Below are 24,783 nucleotides of genomic sequence, written 5' to 3' on the forward strand. Positions count from 1 at the left end.
GCTTGAGCAGTTTGGTTGGAGAAAGGGAGTTTTTTTGGGCTCTTAGTTTGTTTTGAGACACTTTTAGTTGGGCCCAAACAGGTTTCGTGTTCAGCAAGGGTAGTGTTTTCTTGGGCTCTAAATTAATGTTGGTTTTCTTCATTTTAGTAGTGGGCCATGTAATTTGATGTTTGTCTAGTGTTTTTTTTTTTTTTTTTTTTTTTTTTGCTTTTAGTTTATATTTTATCGAAAAATGTCTTCGAACCCCAATCATCTTTTATAGTTGTGCCTTGACTTGAAAAAAAAAAAAACTCAGTGTATTTGTCTTTTATGGGTTTATCGTTTAATAAAATGAAAAGAGGATATATAAATCGCACTCAAACCCTTTATGATTTGAGTTATTTATTCAAAGACAACATATAGTTTAAAAATACCACAAAAAATTCTTATAATTTATTTTGTATGTCCGAACACTCTTTGTATTAATTTATAAATGTCCGGTGTCTAAGCAAAAAGAAGTAAGGGTTAGTAACTTTTAGAAATATTTTTAAATTACAGAAAAAATTTGTGGAAATAACTTGAATAATAAAGAACTTAGGTGCAATTTTTAAAAAAAAAAAAAAAGAAGAAGGCTCTCCCTTTTAGGGAACAAAATATAATCAATATATATGTATGTATGTACATGGAATATTAAGTTGGATGGTTGTATATGACTATACTTAAATCGGGGTACCAAATAAGGCCAGATTTGTCCATTAACAGTGACCATTTTGCATGATTCTTTTCAACAACTCTCCACCTTTGAGGTGGTATGTCTAAGATATTACTTTCTATATTCAAATTGAGATGAGACTCACTGCCCTCATTAGGGTTACACACCCATATTGATTAGGATTTTTAATCTCCTCACGAGTTGAAATGAGCAACATTTTGATTAAAATAAAATAATTAAATTGAACTAGTTAGAATTATCGATTCGATTCAAGCAATAGGTTAACTCGGTTTGATTTTTAAATTTGGCAATTTTGATTTTTTCGCTTTAGTTTAGTTTTTATATTGCAAAAATTAAAATAATTGAACAAACTAAAATTAAAAAAATGTTATTTTTGCACTTTGTTATTTTGATTTTTTTAATTTTTTTCCATTAATTCAGTTTTTTTATTTTTTTTCAATTTTTTAGTTTGTTCGGTTTTGAGTTTAGTCGGTGCGGTTCGTTTTTTCATACAAATTCAGTCTAGTTAGTTTGAATAATTTGATTGGTTTGGTTTAAGTCCTCACTCTTGTTCATGAGTCAATTTTTGAGTGACAGTTTTTTATTGAAATAATGTCGCCCAACACTTCTCATGTAGGGTTCTTTGCACCTAAATTTGAAAGTCATTTATATAATTGTGTAGGGTTATTTTGATTGAATATAGAGTCGATGTTGTTAATAGAATTAAAATATTATTAAATGATATTAAAAAAACATATATCATAATAACTAACTTAACCCTTAATCTTAAGATATAATAATTTATTTTGACATTTTTTAAAATACAACCACTAATTTAATCTTACTATTAAAATATAAAAATTTATTAATCATCACTTTTTAACATAAAATAATAATCAGTCTAACTTAACATCAAAATACAATTATTTGTTTGATATGTTTATTAATTAAGAGAAAAATCCAAAAGGAGTAGTCAATTCGAATGGCTAGTCCAGAATGGATGATGCAGGTAGCAGTAGCACCGGCTTCACCGGCCACTGCCTGCGCATGGTCTCTCTCTTGTCCTCTGCCGAGGACTCATGTTGCCAAGCCAACGACCACAACCATTTCATGTATTATTATTATTCTTTTGTTATTATAAGATGAGAACATTTATACAAAATATTAGGTAAAAACAAGACTTGACTCCACTCGATTAATTGTTAAGTAAAAAATTAAACATATATAGTAAGTAAAAATAAAATTGTATTATATATACGATCTTACAAAAATTCTATATATTACTGTACAAAAGTTGTCACATGTAAATAGATTTAGGCAATTTGACTAAGTCAGGGGGCCATTAACATCTCGAGAATGTAGTTCCAACTAGACTTTACATATGCTAATCTGCCTTTCATGTGCCAGATGTATGGGCTCTCCTTATAAGACTAATTAATTGGCATGCATTCCATATATATTTAATTATTTATTATTCAATACCTAAGAATTAAACCACAAGAAATGGGTTTCCACTACCTTCCCAATTCACCCACGCAACTATTAAAAACAAAGTGAAATGAACACTCAACAGTCATGCATGGGAACATAAATCTCTTCTTCTTCTTCTTCTTCTTCTTCTTCTTCTTCTTCTTCTTTGTGGTGTCATCCATGGCCAGGATTTATATATATATATATATATATATATACAACAGATAGCTAATTAATCAAGAGTTGACACACTTTAATCAAGATTAAAATAGTGGGTATACGTACCGGCCGATTGTCCGGGCAATTTTTCAATGGCAAGATCAGATCAAGACATTAATACCAAAGACAGATGTCCACAAAAAACTGTGCTGCATGCTATGGATCTACAGCGCATAAATAACTAGATTTCATGTATCTGTATCCATTATTTAAGCATTTTGTGGAGTTATAGTGCTGCCCAAATCAATGTTTCATCTGAAGAAAGAAGGAAAGAGAGGGGGGAAAAAAACAAACAAACAAATACTGTTCATGAAAGTCAATTTGGGAACTGGAGATGCCTTAAAATCATTGACTCTTGTGACGAAGACAAAGAGATGAGCCCCAAGGTGTGAAACAAAGAGGCCTGTTCATGGCCCACCTGAAGAAATATTTGGAAGACTGCCCTCTTGAAAAACAACAAACATATATGAAAGGCTCTTTGTCTTCATTTTCTCGGGAAAATCCTTTCCCTCTCTCTGTTGCCCCCCCTCTTTATAACTTTCCCCCGTTTTTACGTATCCATTTGCAAGCCTCTTTCTGATCTTCCTTCCTCTCCTTGGAGGGCCCTTCTCGGTTCAGAAAAAGAGTCATATTTATGCACAGCTATTTCCCTTTCTTTCTCTCCGGGTTCAATTCAAATTTTGACGCCATGAAGAGGGGGAAGAAGCTTGCTGCAGCTTGTTCTTTGCAGCCTCCTTGAAGGCTAGCTCGGCGAAGGGGTTCTCATCGGAGAGAAGGGTCTTCAATGGCGTACATGGGAAAGCCAGGCATTCACTATCTTCTTCTTCTTTTTCTTCTTCCTTGATTATTGTATTTTTTCCCCCTTTATTTGTCGTTGGAATTACTTAACCTTAGAATGGATACTGATAATTAAACAGTTTTTAGGAACATATCAAAGGAAAAAAGGAAACTGAAAACTGCTATTTATACAATGGCAAGGCATATTCATATATATAAATGAAGATTTCCATGATTTCAAGTCCCCCATATTTGTAGCTTCTGTATTGAAATGCTTTACATCTCTCTCTCTCTGATTATTTATATGTATATATACATACATACTGCCATTATTTTCTGCAAGCTAGCTTCAACAGAGAAAACCAGATGCAGCAATGGACATGACAGTGGTGCAACAAGGAAGCACCATTAACCTTCATTTTTTGCGCTCAATCTAATTATATATTTAAAGGGTTTTGTTAAGAGTGTTGCATTCATATCGTTAAAACATTAAATGCAAAATTCACTACCAAAACCCTAATCCAAATTAACCAATAGGTTTGGTGGTACAGCAGTTAATTAAGTCGACAATTTCAACAAATTTGGCGACTGTCAAAAAGTCATTTCGCCAAACCCATTAGCACGCTCGGTGACTATATTAATTAGTCTTCACTCCACTATTATGCATTTAATTTGTGACAGAAATCATATTATTATAACTATATATAAACATGATTAATACATTTAATATTCGTGTAAGAGACTTAGTTCAAAATTATACGGCTTGCATTACGCCCGAGGGCCTCCATTTATTGACCTTCTTGCTTCAGTGCTCTTGACTGTTCCTTTTTAATTAGGTCTACATTTCCATCCAAAAGTGACTAATCTCATAAAAATACAAATTAATACACAATGACACTGTAACAAATTTTAATCTCACTAGATGAGATTGATTATATAAATCCTATCCCGTAAGAAAATTTTATACCATACTCCAAAGTCTTCCACTAAATTTTTCTTACTTTCTCTTTCTCTTTTGCTAAAATTTTGTTTTATTTCATCCACTCTTCTCGAATGACTAAATCATCTTCCTTATGTATTTCAGCCATCTTATCCGAGCTACTCTATTAATCTTATAAGTGATTTATTTTTAATTTTAAACAGAAAAAAAATTAATTATTGATTGATCACTTTCAAATGACAATTCTTTTTTCTAAAAACCCGCAACTATTACCAATACGTCTCGAGGAACACAAAGTAAATTCATCTCATTCATACTAAGATCTATAAGTGGATTCACCTAAAAAATGTTTGCCACCTTAACGGTGGCAAATAATTAAAACCCTTATAATCTTTTATCACCAAACAATCAAACAGAGTGTTTTTATTAAATTAATTTATTAATTAGTGAGCCTAATTACTATGTGATCATAGGGAAATGAAATGAAACGAAAGGAAATGGAGCTTTGAATTTTCAACGACAAGAATGCCTTGGAATCTTGCATCTGATTAATCTCTGCTAATTAATTTATAATATCCATGAATTATGACCATAGAACATTGCCCGTTTCTCCCGGCTCCATACCTTTCTACGTGCCCACCACACGTGTGGTGTCATCAATAATTAAAAAAATAAATAAATATAATTTGAATTGAAAATAATCAATCCCATAATATAATTAACTATAATTTTTGTAGTTATTATAGATATATATATATATGAAGAGAATTCATAATTGAGAGTATATTGTATTGTTATTTTGGTTGAGATTTTGATGACTTTTATGATGAATTATGGGTGAGGCCTCAACTTTGAAGGCATTTATTTTGTGGGCTGTAGTGTTCCCAAACTGCAAGGTTTTGGTTACTTCCAAGAGAGTTTATAATTAAATGTGTTATGGGGATGGTAACTTTTACCCGTTTGACTGGGCCATATAGATTTTGATCCAAAATGTGATGCACTTAATAATAATATATTTAGGGGTGTTTGTTAACTAAGATAAAAGGGAGAAAATGTCAGATATGGAAAGCATTCCGGATGTTTGGTCTTTCCAACGTGTTTGTTAAGCTTATCTGGCCATTTCCGGAAAAGGCATCACTTGACCTCTTATCTCCCTCTTTCAAGATAAATTTATCCGACTTCCCCCATCGGATAAATTTATCTGGTTCTTTCAAGATAAACCTCAATTACTTATCTACCCCTTGTAAGATAGTTAATGCCATTTAATGCATTTTAATGATTTAAATTTATTAAAAAGTTTATTTATTTATCTCTTATAATTAATATTATTTAATCTATTTTTAAATTATTATATGTTTTGACAATTTTTAAAATTTAAATGACATTATTCATTTCATTAATTTTTAAAATTTAAATTTCTCTCTCTATATATATATTTTATTAACTAATATAATTCATTTCATCAATTTTTAAATTATTTTATTTAATTTTATATTTTATTATCTATTATGAAAATATGTTTTGGCTATTTTTAATTATGTAGGTGGAATTATTGTAATCCTAACAATTATTATTTATACTTTTCAACTCTTTTTAAATTTATTTTTGAACTTGAATTTAGAAAATAAAATATTATTTTAAATTTTAATCTTAATTTTTTTGACAATTCATATTAATCATAAAATACTATTTTAATCATAAATTTGGTAATAGGGATATTTTGGTAAAAAAACCCTTATCTTGGTGCTTATCATATATATTAACAAACACCTGGAAAGAAAAAATACAGTTACCAATGGATTCTAAAAAATTTAACAAACAGTCTGATAGAAATCTTGGAATGCTTCCCGGCCTTATCTTGATCATTCCATATTTTGGTCCGGAAAGTATCTCAATCTTATCTTGATATCACCTTATCTTGCTCATTTTAACAAACGCCCCCTTAGTGTGATATTTGGATATTGATATATTATGTGTTAGTATCAATTAGATACAAAAAATAATGTGTCAATACAAAAATGTTACACATATTATCGGTTGAACACAACGATGAATTTATAAAATGAAAACGTCATCATCCAATAACCTAGAGTTTGTAAAAAAGATAATGATTAAAGAGTATAAAAAAGTCACCGCACAGACACTTTGATGTTTAAATCAAATATTGAAAACTTGAATGTCCTATTGAACATAATATTAGAGACGTATATTTTCTATAATATGAATCTATTTATTTATAGATAAACACAGAGTTTTCCTAAATTATCGATAATTAGGATTCTTATAGATAATGTTTGTCCTGTCATCTTGGAATCCACTTCAAGCTTGTATAAATAACATTTACCTTGATATTATAAAATCTTGATAGAATTAAAATTCTTTATAAATAATATATATCTATCTTTTTTAGAAAGGCTCTCGGATAAATTTTTGGATATCTAAGTTATTTGATTTGTACTTTTGTGAGGAAACTGCCCCTTTCCCGATTAAGGGAAAATTTACACCTTCTTTTAACTAAAAAAATTATTTGGAGTTTTTAGCCTTTTTTTTTATCTTTTAATGGGTTTTTGATCATCATGACACAACAACATCAGATATCAATAGTGTCTAAGGAGTATTTCTGAATTTTAATTAACTTAGATTGAGTATATATATATATATATGGATATAAGTTATTTTTAAGAAAATATTATATCGGTAATAAATTTGACAAATTATTTGCTTAACTAGCATGATAAATATAAAATTTATAATAATTTTATTTAAAATTAATAATAATCTATAATTGTAAGTAAATTCATTGTTAATTTTTAATATAATTATCATAAATTTCATGTATCGTATTAATTTGTGAGAATTATTTTATCTAATATATTAATTTTTATTTACGTGATAAATATATGATTAAAAAAATCCAGTTAAGTGTGTAGGGTGACAGCTATGTGTAGGACTCATTGACTGTAGATTACATGTATTTAACAAATACATTTTTTATTTTATTTTATATGGATATTGAATAGAGTGAAGCTCGTTACCATCAATTGTATAGAAGCGTAGGCCCTTGTAGTGAGTAGTGAGACATTGAACGAATTTTAATTTCAATGGGAATTCAATATATTAAATTCAAAACTTTAATCCCCAGATACATTCAATTTTTTTATACTAGTTGAAGTGCCAGCTAGGCTCTTTTAAAATTTAATAGAAAGTTCAAATATATTATTCAAATTTGAGTGTTACTAGTATGGTATAGATTTAATTTATATTCATTAAGACCTTCGCCCTCAAGTGCAAAGTCTAGCAGACCAGCGGGTCATATGGGGTGTTTGCAGGGACTCCTTGATTTACCTTGTCTACCATTTCCTTCGGACATGGTGGTATAGGGTGTTCGCGAGGGGACGTCATCCCAATGAGATTAGTTTTTTATAATTTTATTGAAAAAGAGAATAATTATGAATAATTTTATATTTAAATTTCGTGTCAAGGTAAAGTTTATAATAATTGTGATTCAAAATTTATATTTGACTGTGATTGAAACACATCTATAATTAAAGATTTATTTTCGTGTCAAGATTTATTTTTATGACTCATCTTCTGATTATATTACGAATTTATATAAATTTTTTTATATATCTATAAATAAGTGGTAGATATATAAATAAGTATTCAATACGTTAGAATTATTGTAGCAATATTATCATAATGATATTTTGCTCTTTCTACCCATAATTTTTTCTAATTTAAATTTTTCATGTAAAATTTTTATATTTATTTATGGGTTTGATAATTTTATTGTAATTTATTTTCAATTCTAAATTCATAAAATACGAAATAATGTAAAGCATTAATCATCCTTTGTTGCTATTGTGGCATGAAGTATTGGTTGGAGCAATAATAAATTGTAATCATATTTCTTGAACACAAAGTATGTATGTATACACATACAGCCATTGGGATCTCATGTGTCAGGGGTTCAGTGCTTTATAATTATTTGGGTAATAATGTATTATAGGTGAAGTGTGATGAAAGTTCATTTAGGGTGGTATTGGAGTTAAATTGGTTATTATTATATTTTATAACACATGAAAATCTTAGACTTTATGTAATCAAATTTATTTATTCAAATTAAGACTTAGAATTCGTGTGAAGAAAACAACTCCCAAGCTTTTTTGTATAGAAATTAATTACGAAAATGTTATTTAAACATTCAAGAACACACTTGACACGATATTTGTATACTAACGTATACCTGTATTTAAAAGTACAGTGTAAATAATATTAAGATTAAAATATAATTATAATTCATACGTATTATATTGAAATTTATGAAGAACTTGTAATAATTTTACTTGTATTAAACGTTTTACAAAACTCAAATGAGAAACAAACATATAAGATTTATAATGTTTACTAATATTATAAATCAAAATATAAGAGCAAGCAAAAAAAAATTATAAACATTGAACAAAAAATAAAATTTAAAATTATTATATACTTGTTAACGTTTTATAATAAAAAAATAAATATTAAATCTATATAATAAAGTACATCAGTAAGTCCTCTACAATTTGAACAAATTAAATTAAAAATTAAATATCAAACAATACATACCAGTCGCCATAGCCACGGCCATCAATCGGGGGAACCCCGGTTCGAGGTCGGAGAACCTTGAGTGGTCGGGAACTCTTTGATTTTTATATTATTTTAATTTTAACAAAAATTATTGTGCTTAATTAAAATAAAAAATAGAATTAATAAAATAAAAATAGAATTAAAAAAATTAATGAAATCTTTTTGAATATTTGCATCTTTAAGTAACTCAATATGATAGATTAACCAATTTCACATTTTTTTAAGTATTAAAGATTCAACACCTAAAGATAAAAATATTAAATTTCGAATTAAACTTCCTACTTTGATATCATTATTTTACATCAAAAATAACATTTAATTATCAATGATTTAAAAAAGAGGTCTTTATTTTTTTTAGAATTGAATCATCCATATTAAATTCTAAATGTCAAATTCTTATACATTAAAACTTACATTGTTGATGTTTTTTTATTTAAATTTTTTTAAAAATTAAATATTAAAACTTACATGATATTTCAAAAACTTACACAGTTGATATTTTGAATACTTAAAAATTAAGTATTAAATGCTTTAAAAATTAAATTTTAAAAAAATTAAAAATATCAAAGATTCAACACTTAATACTTTGATATCATTATTTGAATAAAGTTTTACATTAAAAATAGTATTTGATCATCAATGATTTAAAAAATAAATTTTTATTTCTTTTGAAATTGAATCATTCATGTCAAATTCTAAATGTTAAATTCTTATACATTAAAACTTATACTATTGGTGTTTTTTTATTTAAAACTTACATAATATTTCAAAAAAATTTAAAAACTTATACTGTTGATATTTAGAATACTTAAAAATTGAGTATTAAATGCTTTAAAAAAATTAAAAATTTAAAAAAATTGAAAAATAGTCCTTGACCTTGGTATAAAAAAATTACACTTTGGTGTTTTTTTATTTAAAAAAATTTCAAATACAATTAAGTATTGATATTTAGAAATTAAAAAATATATATTAAATTTTAAAAAAAAATTGGAGTCCTTGACCGTCGCTGGTCAGGGGTGTCAAGGGCCCCTGACAGCAATCGATCGGGGGCCCGCAATTCAGGGGTTCCTTGAACCTCTATCTCTGTTAATTGTGCGAGTATATATATATATATATATATATGTGTGTGTGTGTGTGTGTGCATGTGGAGCTCCTGATCGTCGTTGGTTAGGGGCTTCAAGGGCCCCCGACAGCAACGGTTGGGGACTCGCGGGTCAGGGGTTCCTTGAACCCCTCATTGTCGCCAATCGAGGGCGATGGGTCTGTCAACCGATCGTGCGAGTGTATATATATATATATTTGCTTGTGTGTTTGGAGGCGATGACAACTGCCGACTGCGATGAGAGCAAGAGGGTTGTGTATATATGTATGAGTGTATATATGTGCTTGGGATGGGTCGAGAAGGGGTTGCGGCCAACGATAGAGGGAGGTGGCGACAACGGTGGGGCTGGGCCAAGAGAGGGTGTAGCAAATTGCAAAGAGAGGGGCGACGACGACTAGTAGGACGAAGGGGGGTCAATGATGGCGTGGATTGGTGAGTCTGTGAGAGAGGAAAAGAAAGAGACAATAAGTAAATGAATGGAAAAGAAGGTGCAACAAACGAAGAAATAGAGGTAATGAGTAGGCGGGAACATTCATTCATTTCAGCTAATATCAACTATTGATATATATTTAAAATTTATCTTAACTATTGAAATATTTCTCTCATACGTATAAATTTAATAGAGAGGCAGTCACAAATTATTTTTTATTAATCTAGTAAATATTAAATATTAAAATTTATTGTAACTTAATTAAATCTAGCCCTTTAGTAAAAATATACCTTTTTAAAAACAGAGAAATCAAAATTTAGTAACTGTAATAATAAAAAATAAAATATAATAATTAATTTATTATAAAATCTAAAATTTAAAAACCGGCGATATAATTTAGCCCTTTTGGTAGGAAAAATTTGGAATTTTTAATGGTGAGGGCTAATGGCAATTCATTTTGACTTTCAATGATTTAAAATGCCATGAGAACTGAGATAGTGATGATTTGACTTTACTGCTCGTCCACGTAAATTCAAGTAGGAGAAAACCTCCTTACACATCTAATTTACTGCAATTAAAAACTAACAGTTAATAAACTGTTAAATCCCCCAAAATTAACCTCAAACCCATCGAAATCCCTAATCTCACCTCACCTGCCAGCCACTCATCTCTAATCCAAGCATCGATGTCGGCCGCCGGCCACCGGCCACCCATCTCCTCACCGCACCACCGCCGGCCACCCTCCTTTCCTCTCCTCTCTCTCTCTGTCGCGAGGAGTCCGCGTGTGTGGGTTTCGCATGTAAATCTGTGTATATAGATATATATATGTGTGTATATAGATATATATATATACATGTGCCTGTGTGTGTATATAGATATATATGTGTGTGTGTTTGAAAGGAAGATGGATGGTTGCGTATGTGTGCGTGATGGCTGCGCTGTGTGTTTGGAAGGATGGAAGGGAAAATTTTTAATCTCAGTCATCAAGTATCAGAAAGTGATCACAGCCATTGAAATATCTCTCCATTGAGAAATTTTCAAAAATTTTCATGTTTTATTATATAGATTAATATATTATATTATATATTTAATTAATAAATATATAATACATTAATATAAACATGTCACGTCAAATATCATTCTTAATTAGTTAAATAGCATTTCCCAATTAACTCCACTCACAAAAACGAATTTCCACTTTTCTTTATCTCTCTTTTTCTATACATAAATGTTGTAACATTTCTTAAATTTAACATGAAGACACTCTCTTTAATTTAATTTTATTTATTAGATAAAATTATATTTAATTAAATTAAATTAAAATTAATTTAAAAAATTAAATAAAATTATAAATTTATGAAAATGATTCATGATTAGCGAATTGTGAAGGTAAGAATGTTGTTATTATTATTTAATATTAAAAATATTTTTCTTTTTTTATTAAATTAAGAAGACAGTATAAAAAATGTTTTATAAGTCAAATATATATTTATATTTTTTATTTAAATATTTAATTTTTTAATTATTTTTAAAAACACTTTTGAACTCAATTACACTTTTAAATTTTTTGTTTTCTAATTATACTATTAAATTATATAATTTCGAGTGAATTATACATCTTAATAAATTTATTAAGAATAATAAATTTAAAAATATAATTAATTCAAAGATATTCTTAAAATAATAAAAAAATCGATTCGAGTGTATATATTTTGCCACGTGTATATGCAGAGGTGGGGTTGCCTCCGTTGCAACAGTCAGTGAAGCTTAACCTTTTTCTTCTTCCAATAAATATATTATTTCAATGGTTTGAATTTAAAATATTTTAATCATAATGAAAGAATTTTACCATTATTATAATTAATCAAGAAATAATTTATAAAGACAAATTAAGTGCATTATTATTATGGGAACATTGGATTCCATCAAATCAAAAGGTGACAACTTAGAAGGTCAATCAGTAATTACAAAGCTTCTACGTTAAAACACTAATTTTGCAAAAGCTAATCATGGCAATGATTGCATCTCCCCTCTCTCTCTCTCTCTCTCTCTCTCGATATGGTCTCTGCAAGCGCCAAAAAAGCAAGGATGTATATTTAGAAAGAAAATTTGGAAGTTCAAATTACAAACCCTCCAATTAGGCCAAAACCCACTTCAGACAAACCGATTCTTCCTCCCAATCATCCATTTCCTTCGGAACCCTCTTTCATTTTTGTTATTTCAGGACAAAAAAACACCTTCTCTTTGATTCCTTATCTTCTTCTTCCCCACAAAGTAGCAGCACGAAGATCTGTCTGCTTCTAATTTTTGTGCTTCTATTTGTGGGTTGTGATTTAATCCCTCTCTCTCTCTCTCTCTCTCTCTCTCTCTTCTGAACTGTAGTTTATTCTTCTGTTTTCCCTTGTGCTTTCTCTTTCTCTGATCTGGGGGTGGTGCTCTGTAAATTTTCAACTTTCTCGCGAACCCAGTTGAGAAAAGCTTCAGAAATAATTTTCTTTAAGATGTGGGTTGCTTTGACGTTCTTTTTCCTATCAAACCCTTGGTTATCCATTTCCAGAAAGTTCAGCTTTAGATCATCCACTTTCAGGTTTTTAGCCTTCAAAATTGAACGTTTCGTGGTTCCAACACCCTACGGATTTCAAATTTAACCCCGCTTTCCCTCATTTTCTCTTTGTTTCTCTTGATCCATTGTTAGTGTTGGGGAATCAGCAACGGCAATTTTGGAGTTGACAGTGATCTATAGTTTATCTCTTCTGTAAAGCCGGTATTCATGTAGTAAATTTCGTTTATCTCTTAGCCCGTGGATGTAGGTAATTTGCTGAACTATGTTAAATATGTGTCTTTGAGTTTGACTCTACGTGGGCGTGATAGAATTCGTTTCTGTTTGTTTTATTCCGCATTAAGTGGTATCAGACTCAGGTTACGTAGCAATTAGAATACCATATACAATGTTTGGGACTCAGAGCACAAGAGACATAGCCTTAGAGTTTCAGGCCCAGTTTCCAGTTTTGAGGCCAAGCATTCATGCCAGAAGGGCAAACATCATTGTAAAGTTCCAAGACATTTACGGGTTTACAGTAGAAGGCAATGTGGATGATGTTAATATATTGAATGACGTCAGGGAAAAGGTTAGGCAGCAGGGTAGGGTTTGGTGGTCTTTGGAGGCCAGCAAAGGAGCCAATTGGTATTTTCAGACTCAGCTTTCATCTACCATTAAATCTTCCCTTAAATTTTCAGCTTTAGGTAATGCAATTACGCTTAAGAGGCTCATCAGGAAGGGGATTCCCCCAGCACTGCGGCCTATGGTCTGGTTTCCACTCTCTGGGGCAGCTAAGAAGAAGTCTACAGTGCCCGACAGCTACTACAATGATTTAACCAAGGCTGTTGAGGGTAAGGTCACCCCTGCGACCCGGCAGATCGATCAAGTGAGTTATTGCTTTAGGCTTGGATGAATTATTGGGATATTTTCCTGGATTTGTTAGTTGTGGCATTAATTGTGTAAAAACCGGATGGTGATCGATTGTTCTGGATGCAATGTTTATGGTATTTTTATCGCTATAATCTATAGCCAATGTTTATAATAGTTATGCTATCTGTTTGATTCTGAAAATGAAATCTCCAGTTTCAATTGCGCGTGCACTCATGACTAAACAGTGTAAATGGTATTTTCATGGTCTGGCCTTTAATGAATTAGCAAATGTGAGTGATATTAGGAGCTTTTTTTTTTTTTTTGTGTGTGTGTTTCTGCTCCTGGAAATGTTTTTATCATTTTTTTTCTAAAGGGTTGCATGGATGGGGGGACCTTTGGGTAACCGAAATACAAATATAGCTAGATTCTGCATATTATTTATTGTTTATGGTTACTTGGGACACCAAACTGAAGGCAAGCGGTGGTAGCATAGGTAAAGTTGTGGAAATAGCCTCTTTGTAAGATAAGTGTAAAATTGCGTACAAAAACGACCCTTGCAGACCCTCACACAAATGTTATTGTCAGTTCCCTATGTAGAAACATGCTAGAGCCCTTTAAGAGAGGTCAATCAATATGAATAATGGCCTCATAGGTAAGCCATGGTTCTGCAGGGTAAGTTTACTGAAACAGGGACGGTAGATTATAGAAGTTTTTTAATCTGTTAATTTTTTATTTTTGACATGAAAATTGAACAAAAATCTTTCGTGAATGGTTAACAATCCTTGATTATCATCAAGTTATTTCGTACTTAGCATTTGGAGTTGAAGATGAGAAAGTGCAAAGTTATGTTTATTGAGGGTTGTCCTTGTTGCTTATTTCATGATGTCTTGGCTAGATATGAAGTTTAATTATTGATTATAGGATAAATGTAAATTTCTGTTCTTACTGAAATTTGTGAAAATTTCTTAACTGGATAGATGTTTCAATTTGCGTTTTTGAAACTAAACCATTGTTTTTCTGATAAGTGAAAGTTTCTTGATTCCAAGGCACACCATTTGGTATTTTGCATTAAAGTGATAAGATCATGGTTGGCGCATTTTGTTGTATTGATTTTATCTGGATAGGACATGCAAGGCTGTCTTTTCAAGAGATGCCAATATCACCGATGCAAAGATTACCATTCACTTCTAATACTTTTGCCCACATCTATGTACAGGATCTACCACGAACGTACCCGGGTCATCCATGGTTGGACACTCCAGATGGTCATTCTGCTCTCAGACGTGTTCTTGTGGCTTATTCTTTCCGTGATTCTGAAGTTGGTTATTGTCAAGTTATGATCCATTTTCTCTATTGATATCATTTTCCTTTTTTTGCTAAGTAGATCAATATCAATTAATAGTACAAAACTTTTGTGAAAAATAAAAGAATAAGACATAAGAAAAGGTTTATAGAATGATACAATGAAGCACTTAACAAATTTGTATCCTTACCTTCTCCATTTCTACTTTGTATTGCAAGTACTGGAAGTATACTCAAGTACTTTGTATTTCTACTTTGTATTTCCACGACGGTCAAATGCATCTATCCCATTGAAACCCCAAATAGCCCAAATACATAACCTCGTACCAAAAGGGCCAGATTCTATTAGAATTTACATCTTTGTTAGAAGATGTGATATATCAGACCGACTCTGTCAATTTTGTATTTAGTTGTTTCCTTTTGGTACATTGCTCCAGCTTGCAGCAAATCATTTTTTTTTTCTCTTTGCCGTTGCTTATTGCATATTCACTTTTTTTTCACAATTGATCTAGTTATCAGGTTCCATTCTATTTTGGAAACCTAACATATTCATCAGATATAAATTCAGTTTATGCCACAATCAAGGCATGGATGTTACTTTTTATCATTGAAGACAAAGTGGGTAGGCAATAGGCATGGATGTTATTTTATCATCAAAGAAAAAGTACCTATGAGATCAAATCTGATGATGAATTGCATAACACCTCACATGCGTGTCACCACTACCCAGTCTCTTTGTTGCTTGGATTAGTTGGGTTTTTGTTTATGCGTGATGAAAAAGGAATAAATGGCCTTCTTTTATTCTTCAAATGAAACAAATTCTAAAATTTGTAATATTGAGCTGATTTGCCATTGTGCAGGGTCTCAATTATGTTGCAGCACTGTTGTTGCTTGTGATGAAAACAGAAGAAGATGCGTTTTGGATGTTAGCTGTGCTCCTAGAAAATGTCTTGGTTAATGACTGCTACACAAATAACTTATCAGGATGCCATGTTGAGCAAAAGGTGTTTAAAGATCTTCTAGTGCAAAAATGTCCAAAGTAATATCCCTTTTTTGCTTGATAAGACAGCTGATCTATCATGTTCTTTTCCAGTGTCTGTTCTTTCTCTGTTTCTCAAATTGGAAAAGAAAATTGCAGGATGGCTGCTCATTTAGCAGAACTTGAGTTTGATGTCTCCCTTGTTGCCACTGAGTGGTTCCTCTGCCTCTTTTCCAAGAGCTTGCCCTCAGAGGTCAAAACATCTCTCTCTCTCTCTCTCCAGCATGATAAAATTTTCAATGTAATTGTAATACCACATTCTCGTGCCGCCTCTTTTCCAAGATCACAAATGCGTGGTAGTTGGTGGTTTTGATAAATTTAAGTTTTATCTTCTCCAACTATCAGCATGATGGCATGATATCACAATTACATTAAATATTTTCTCCTCTAACAACATAGTAGCTCAGCGCACTTCAAGCTCTTTAGCTAACCTGCCTTCATGCCTGCAAATTCATTTTCAGACAACTTTGAGGGTGTGGGATGTGCTCTTCTACGAGGGAGCCCAGGTCCTATTTCATGTTGCTCTGGCTATATTCAAGGTAAATCTAGTTCGTATTATTTTGAGTTTCCGGTGTTTCTTCAATATTGATCTTTTAAACTTGACGAAACATACAAGTTCAATGTTTTAATATTTCCAGTGGATGGTTAACAGATGAAGGAAGAAGAGTTGCTTTTAACGTGTCAGCTTGGGGATGTAATTAGCATACTACAGAAAACCACCCATCACCTCTTTGATCCGGATGACCTACTAACGGCAAGTATTCTCTTCTGACTCTATTTCCTTTTTAACCAACGTATTAGATATTGTACATATTTAGAATTAATTACATATGCCAGCTATATAACTAACTCTAAATATGTACAATATCTAATACCGATCTAAAATGAATTGCTAAAAGCGGTGTATTTTATGCAAAGATGGACTTCATGGCAGATGGATCACTACAAAAATCACAGTGAAAAGAACCCCTCCCCCCCCTTGGAAAAAAAAGGAGCTTCGTGCGCTGGAGATGTTCTCTTTTAGTTGTTAAACTTGTCCTGATAATATTGTTTGTTGTGGTTGCTATTCTTTTTTCCTTAATATGGTCCCAATTGAATTCACCTACAATATTTGCAGGTTGCTTTCGACAAGATAGGATCTATGACAACCAACACCCTGTCAAAGCAACGGAAAAAGCAGGAACCGGCAGTCATGGCAGAGCTCGACGAGCGATCCAGACGCCTAAATTCTATGAGCACGAGTTACAAATAGTTGAGTTTTTGCAACAAAGTAATATCAAATTGTATCATATCAGGCATGGATGGAGCTTAGGGGTGAGGGGGATGACTCAGTTCCCTCTTCTTTCCCACCCAGTTCATTTCCTCCAAGAAAAAAAAAAAAAGATTAGTTAGTATTCTAATTTAACATTTACATCTATAATGATGTTTTTTTCTTTGTTTGGTCCATGTAAATTAGGAGAAGTATGCTTGGGAAAATGATTGTGCCAATGATTACTGTTTTAATTAGATTCTCATTTTCATGGAACTACTTTCAGTGACAAAACTATTTGGTGGCAAGTATGTGACTACATTTATTACTATTGACGGGTTTAGCTGCTCTTCGAAAAGATTGAATTAAGGTTTATGATTATTATTATACTTGTGGGCTGGGGCTCTTAGCAAAATTTCCAGGCTCTTTCCCTTCAATTGGTCTGTTGTTCTGAGGAGAAAATATGACAAAAGTATGCTTCTCAGTTGTCAACAAGAGTCTCTTCTCTTGTAGTTGTTGCTGGTGATTCTGAAGTTTTTAGGCTGTTAGCTGTTATGGTTTTTAATCAGCAGTTCAGTTGGTTAATATCCATTCTGTTGTTTGTGTTCTGATGGAGATGTTCACAGCCTTAACAAAATGGCTGAAGATTTGGTTACCTAAGACCACAAGATGGTAGTTTAGTGGTTGCCTTGTTGGTTCAAATTTGTTGCCTTTATTGAGCTATATTGGCTCATAGCACACATGATAGAGAATCCGTCATTCACAGTGGCGGAGTCAAAAGTTTTTATCTAAATGGGCAAAAATTAAATAGTAGAAAAAAAATTAAAATAACATAATATTAAAATTATATATTAATAAATTACTACAATTATTTTTGACGCATTTTCATGTATTACAATTTCGATAAACAATTTCAAATTAATTGTCTTGGCATCTAATGGAGAGCTAAATAAAGAAATGATTGAGGATGAAAGGTAGCAAGCCATTTTTGTCTATTTATTAGACTACCAGCAAAATCTTCATGAATGCTAAAAAAAAAAAAAAAAATTCAAGTATGCCTCAAAATATAATCTCAAAATCTTTTAAGAATCCTTTAAATTGCAATTATTAAAAATGCCCCAAAAAATCAGTCTCTAAATACTTTAAAAAAATCTAAAAAAAATCAGTCAATAAATCCTTCAAAATAGCTCTAAAATTCAGTCCATAAATCCTTTAAAAAGCCTCAAAATCCAGTCTCTAAATTCTTCAAAAAAAAACCCAAACCTTAAACCCTTAAATCCTTTAAAAAATCACTAAAATTTAGTTCTAAATCTTTTCAAACCAGTCAAAATAGAAAAAGAGATACTAAAGAAAGAGAAAACACTATTGTTGATCAGTATTTGATAAATAATTTTATTTGATCAATTAGAGTGAAAGATAATGATAAAAGATCAAGAAAATAAATAAGATAAAGACTGAAAGTTTTTTAATATCGTGTTAAATATGTTTTGTAATTTTTAATTAACTAAAAAAATAAAAATTTAAGATATTCAATAGCCTACCCTTAACCATAGGTGGTTCATCATATGTCATTCAATTCATCGATCACTTATTTAGGTTTTATACTTAGCACATAATATTACAAGACAAAAAAATAGAAAATAAAAGAATGTGGATAACTTTTAAAATGACATGAAAAAATAATAAATAATCATAACCCATATTTATAAGATTGAGAGAGAATAAACATTTATGACCACTCCAAGGAAAGAGATTCTTTGTTTATAAAATCGTAAAAAAGAAATTTGGGGAAAAAAAAAATTCTCATGTATCTTTCAGACATCCCTCCTAAGATAGCCGACAACTTTTTTCCCCGACGTGACAATTCTGCCCCTTGGATTCGCTTCTTCCACACCCTATAAAATCCAATCCCGCTATCGTCATCCAGCTTTCGCTGGTCTATCTAATAAAACCCTAACCGCAGCCGGAAATGTTCCTCCGTTCGAACCCTAGCCCCTGCTATCATGGATTCGAAACCTAATTTGCTTAGAACTGGAGACGAAGACCTAATAATATTCGAATTATGTCCAACTCAAGGTCGTGGACCATCGACTCGGACCTGGACGGCATCGACCTCGACCCGCAGGACTTCGCGGCGTCCGTTCCGCTGAAGAAGGTGCCGTTCGGGGATGTGTTCGAGGCCTCCCGTGCCGGTGACGTCGTCCGGCTGCGGGACCTGCTTGAGTCAGGCGTGAATGTCAACGCGAGGGACCAGTGGGACTCGGTGGCGCTGTACTACGCCTGCTTGGCCGGGCACCTTGACGCGGCGAGGATGTTGCTGGAGAGCGGCGCGATTTGCTCGGAGCATACGTTTGACGGTGACCGGTGCCACTACGCGGCGCTTAATCTGAAGGTGCGCAAGCTGCTGAAATCGTTCGAGGCCCGGCCGCCGCCTCTAGGGCCGTTGCAAGCAGCTCTGAGGGAGACGTTCTTGGGGTGCCGAGCGAACGGGACATACCTCGAACAGTCTGACAATCTGTCCGAAGTTCCAGGTTTGATATGGACCAGATTACTGTAGCTTGAATGAAACTTCCAAGTGTTCTTTTTTTTTTTCTTTTTATAGTTTTCTATTTGACTGGGTAGAGAATGAGAGAAAAATGCACAGGTATTAGTTAAAAACCTATGTAATCATTTGATTATTCATTCGAAAGAGAATGTGTATAGGAGATTCTTCGCTCCAAGCACTTAGAATTATTTACCTTGCTTGAAACTTAGTAAAGACTGCTCGTGGAACTCTAGCAGAAATTCGTTGGATGAGTATTATCTTAGGACTTACTGTGGCTGAATTTTGGAAACCAAGGAAACCAATAATAAGTAACTCTTCTACTGTAGGCAGTTTTTCTGTGGCTGAATTTTGGAAGCAATTAATGCTATTGGAAAAGCAATATATGGAGACCACAATTTGTTGAGACTAATATTTGACTTACGGAGAGCATTTCTTTTACATGCAGTGCAGCAACGAGGAAGAATTAGCTGGGAAGAAGATATCTACTAGACCTGAAAAGAGCCAAATATTATATAAATGTATAAAAGAAATCATAGCAAAATAATGCATCTGCCTTAAATATCAGGGATAGTGTGTGTGTTTCTCTCTCTCTCTCATTGCTATAGCTTGTTATACTTCTAATTTACACATGCGAGGAATTTTTCTCCTAAACTCATCTCATTAAGGGCAATCATGAGAATTGTTTGGGGAAATCTTCTTCTTCCTCTTTTCTTTTTCCCCTAAGTAGATATCATTTTTATGTAGCTTACATGACTTATTATCTTATGCAAGCCTTACCCTGGATTTTGAAATCCATTTCAATCCAAGTAGCAGCTCATATAATAAGGAGAAAAGCTAAGCCTATAAGGTATTCTTCCAAATGTCAAACCATCATATATTCTTTCTGACCTCCTTGGAGACCCAATCATGTTTCATCCAAATGCCACCTTCCATCCAAACTCCACTTACCAATAAATTGCCCTACAGTGGCTTGTTGAAGACCTCGAGCTATCATACCACTCTATCTCAAATGGATAGCAAATCACTTCTAAAAGCTCTGCTTTATACTTGACTAATTGATAAGCTCCTTGAAGGAAAATGTTGTCTAAACTGTAAAGTTTCTCAGGCTTCTGCAGTGGAGGCTGGAATCAGGCTATATGCATGTAGTGTGTCTGCACCGGGCTGACTTATGGAAATGCATTTATTAGCGGCTGAAATATATTTTGGACTGAGTTCCAAAAATTATCAATTCTTTACAGCTGAAACAGTTAATTTTGAACTGTGCATCCAAATAGAGCCAAGAAAGTTTGTTACTGTATGGTGCAAACTGCAAAGTCTGCACATCAGTCACTCATGCCTTAGATCCATGTCTCATATTTTGTTCAGATTTTAATTAGGTTTTCTATTTAACATATGAAGATAAAAAAATCTTAATTTGAACTTCATCATTTATTGTCTTTATTTGGTTGATGCTAAATGAAGGTTTTCTAATCTAAACGTGAGAGAAAAATGATATTCTTATATAAAATTTACACAAAAACTGTGACCTGAATAACATGTTAATTGGTTTGTCATGATTATGAATTACTAATGATTAATTTTAGGAATCTAATAGTTCGTAATGAGGGATGCATTCTCTTTACATTCTTGTATGATACATATCAAGTCACTTGATTGTGGTTTTCATATCTTGTGCTTTATATTTTTTTCTTGATAAGTTATGCTTGATTGTTTATTTGATTTTGCATGTTGATCTTCTTTGGCATGGATAGTAGATAATTCATCCACCGGGGGATCCACTTCTGGTCACTTCCTTCCAGATGTTGTCTTTTATGTGCAAGGAAGACCTATTGAAGCTCACAAGGTCATCTTGAGTGCTCGGTCACCTTTCTTCAAGAGAAAATTTGAAACTGATTGGAAGTATCGAAAGGAAGTAAGATTCTCAACGGGGGGTTTATTCTATCCTGCTTTTTATAGCCTCATCCACTTCTTTTATTCCGACAGACTGGAAATTGCAGTAGATGACATGGAAGATCTTTTGAGAATTTGCAAAGGTTGCAAGTGTGGGTCATTGCAGAGGGTCCTTGAGAAAGAATTGATTCACCAAAAATATGCAGAATACAAAGCACTTACAGATATAGATGACTCTCAGAAGCGGTTTATCTTGGAGGGCATGTCCCTTCCTGAGGAAGACCGACTTCCAGCTGCTTTAAATAAGATTATCCAAATTTGTCTTGCAAACTCCAACAAGGAACAGAACCCTGACGGCAGTGTTGATAATTTAGTATCTTGTCTTGGTGCAACGCAAATGAGTGAGTTTGATGATGATCTTGCAGATGTTTGTGTAAGGGTCAACAAAAAGACATTCCGATGCCATCAAGTGGTTTTAGCTTCCAGATCAGAGTACTTTAAAGCAAGATTATCTCGCATGAAGGATTTTCTTGAAGGAAAAGATGGCTTACCTGATTATATTCTTCCTTGTCTTGAAGAACATGATTTGAGCACAGAGGCATTTGAGAAAATGATTGAGTACATGTAAGTTTCTTCTTTCTAACTCAAATGCAAAACTCATTGAGCACTTTTCACTGAAGAGTACATCAACCTCTCAATGCCCTAGTTTTGGTTGTTTCGATAAGTTGCAAGTTGGCCCATCAATCAGACGTACCACCTAATCAATTTTGTCCTCTGATAATTTTTACCTTCTTGTTGTCCTGAATTAGCTCTTAGGTTACCCTTAGGATGCCTGTACGAACTTCAGACCTGAAATCCTATTCCATTTTAACTTCTGTCTGATTGAATTAGTCTACTGGATCAGGTACACTGATGGTTTGACAGATATAGACCCAGATCAGGTATGCTAACTGAAGAAACCTTAGGATGCCAGATCTTACTAGCTTGTGTGTAAGCCTCATTGTTTTTATGGACCAGGCTGAAGAAATGTTTGATGCGGCTTCAAGGTACTTGTTATTTCCTCTAAAGCGTGCTGTTGCTGATGTACTGCTGCCACACCTAGAAATGGTTCCTCCAGCAGAATTGTGCCATTGGCTGATATTATCAGACTTGTATGTTTCCTTCCTTTAGCTGTTTTTCTTGAATTTCTTGATAGAATTGGGAATTTTTAAGTTATGCTTTGCTTATCAAATCCATTGGTGATCTTCCAGTGCTTGTTTGAACTTTTGAAATTTTTCTTATTTTTGGTAGTAATTATTATTATTTTTTGAACATTTTTTTTATGATTGAGGTGCTGGTTCCAAGGACAAATCATTTTCTTATTCTGTAATTTGGATGAAAAGAGCCGTGTGAGGGTCATTTCTTTGATTCTAATTTCTTGTGAAAAACTAATGGGATGCCCATGATGGTGATAGGCACCTAGTACATCTGCTTGGCTGAAAACTTATGGCCCATTCCATTGAATTTTCTTGTCAGTTTTTGAGCATTCATTTTTAGTGTTTGTTTTCAAAGTTGTGTATTTAGTTTTTGTTTTCAGTTGGAGAGATGAAAATATAATGTCTTTGACTCTTGCTGTCTTCTACTCATCCTCAGAAATTTTGAAAACAAACAAAATGTGGCTGATGAAGTTATTTGTGTTATTTTTTTCTTCATACTGTGATACAATTTTTGTAAGTATAATATAATCTTTTTTTTTTTTTCTAGATATGTAATATAATCTTATTTTACATATGTATTGATCTTTTTACTTAATATTTGCAATTATTTGTGATAATGCATATCTTAAAAAGCTATTGAATAAAATCAAGTTAGGAAAATTGACAGATTGAAGACGAACATGACATAAAACACCCAATTATTCTTTTGCTTCCTTTTTTGGTAAACAATAACACCCAGTCAAACAGTGTTCTCTGTTATTGTTTTGGTTCAAAATTTTGAAAATAAACACAAAAAACTGAAAGCAACGGAATCAAACAGGGTTTAGCTGTCACAACTGTTTACCCTTGAAAAATTGTAAGAGGAAATTGGCAATGGTGCAGAGTGATGAAGACTTGCCAAGATTCGATACTTGTTCTACCAAAAGATGGACAACATTACATGAGTATCCCCAACCCCATCTTTACCCAACTGATTTAGGAGGAATATGGGTCTTGCTGGTTGATATAAGACTTGAACATTCCTCTACACTACATACTGAGAATTAGGGAAAGGTCTAATGATTGAGTCCAGTTCATGCTTACGATGGCTCTTGAACTGACTTCGACTTTGTTACGGTTGCCTGCAGGTACGGTGTTCTGAAGATTCGGGAGTATTGTCTGGACGTGATAGCTTGTAACTTCGAGACATTCGCTGAAACTCCCGAGTTCCGGGCAATGTTGCTGACCCTTCCCCCTCCATCCGGAGATTCATCACTCCGAACCACGGCCCCAAGTGCTCCGGGAGCTGGGGGGAATACGGACCAACAAAATCTTCTTGACGATCTACGAGAGAAATGGCTGGAGGCCGAGGCTGCAGAGCTCGACAAGAGAGATGAAAGTGCACTGTTGTTCGATAAGCGGCTTGAGATGCTAATGCTGGTTGCAGAACAAGAAAATTCAGGTGCTCTTAGCAGTGATGTTCACCAAGAGTGCTCTAAAGAAGAACCTGCCCTTCCCCCGTCATCCATTGTTACCCCAAAATGGGCCTAAAGGAAAGATAGACGACATTTGTATTCTTTTTATTTTTCTCCTTTTCAAATGTATCTAAATAAGTGCCTTTTCAGATAGTAGCATTCGAGAGAGAGAGAGAAAGAGAACATCTTGTGCTTCTGCATCTTCCTTCGTGGCAAATGCCCAATGTATGATGAAATTCATTGCCCTTCAAAGATTCAGCTTGGACTGTTTCAACCCAAAGTATTTTACTTTTGTATGAAAATGTTTTACTCTATTATTTTCCCATTTTTCTGATATTTGGCTTTGCCTTTTCAAGTTTTCAAACAAAAACCAAAATTTGCCTTCAAATCCACATAAATCTAGTTTTGCATTTTGTATGTGAAGTGTATATGTGAAAATGA

At 32.8% G+C, this 24,783-nt stretch overlaps 2 protein-coding genes across 3 annotated transcripts; both read left to right on the top strand.

Annotated features, from left to right (window-relative positions):
• The first annotated feature begins 12,278 nt into the window (after window positions 1-12,278).
• On the top strand, window positions 12,279-17,533 carry LOC127792531 (uncharacterized). Its single transcript, XM_052323055.1, has 7 exons — window positions 12,279-13,683; window positions 14,884-15,000; window positions 15,830-16,008; window positions 16,108-16,201; window positions 16,470-16,547; window positions 16,661-16,762; window positions 17,126-17,533. Exons 1-7 carry the CDS (start codon window positions 13,207-13,209, stop codon window positions 17,258-17,260), a joined length of 1,182 nt encoding a protein of 393 aa, XP_052179015.1. The 5' UTR covers window positions 12,279-13,206; the 3' UTR covers window positions 17,261-17,533.
• A 1,638-nt stretch (window positions 17,534-19,171) lies between these two features.
• On the top strand, window positions 19,172-24,622 carry LOC127792385 (BTB/POZ domain-containing protein At2g04740). Of its 2 annotated transcripts, none has more exons than XM_052322860.1 (5): window positions 19,172-19,788; window positions 21,554-22,316; window positions 22,597-22,633; window positions 22,710-22,843; window positions 24,016-24,622. In XM_052322860.1, exons 1-5 carry the CDS (start codon window positions 19,320-19,322, stop codon window positions 24,416-24,418), a joined length of 1,806 nt encoding a protein of 601 aa, XP_052178820.1. In that variant the 5' UTR covers window positions 19,172-19,319; the 3' UTR covers window positions 24,419-24,622. The 2 variants fall into 2 exon arrangements, with proteins under 2 accessions (XP_052178820.1, XP_052178821.1); XM_052322861.1 differs by having other exon boundaries at window positions 21,557-22,316.
• Window positions 24,623-24,783: the final 161 nt, after the last annotated feature.

The sequence above is a fragment of the Diospyros lotus genome, chromosome 15, assembly GCF_014633365.1.
Source record: "Diospyros lotus cultivar Yz01 chromosome 15, ASM1463336v1, whole genome shotgun sequence".
Lineage (NCBI taxonomy): Eukaryota > Viridiplantae > Streptophyta > Magnoliopsida > Ericales > Ebenaceae > Diospyros > Diospyros lotus.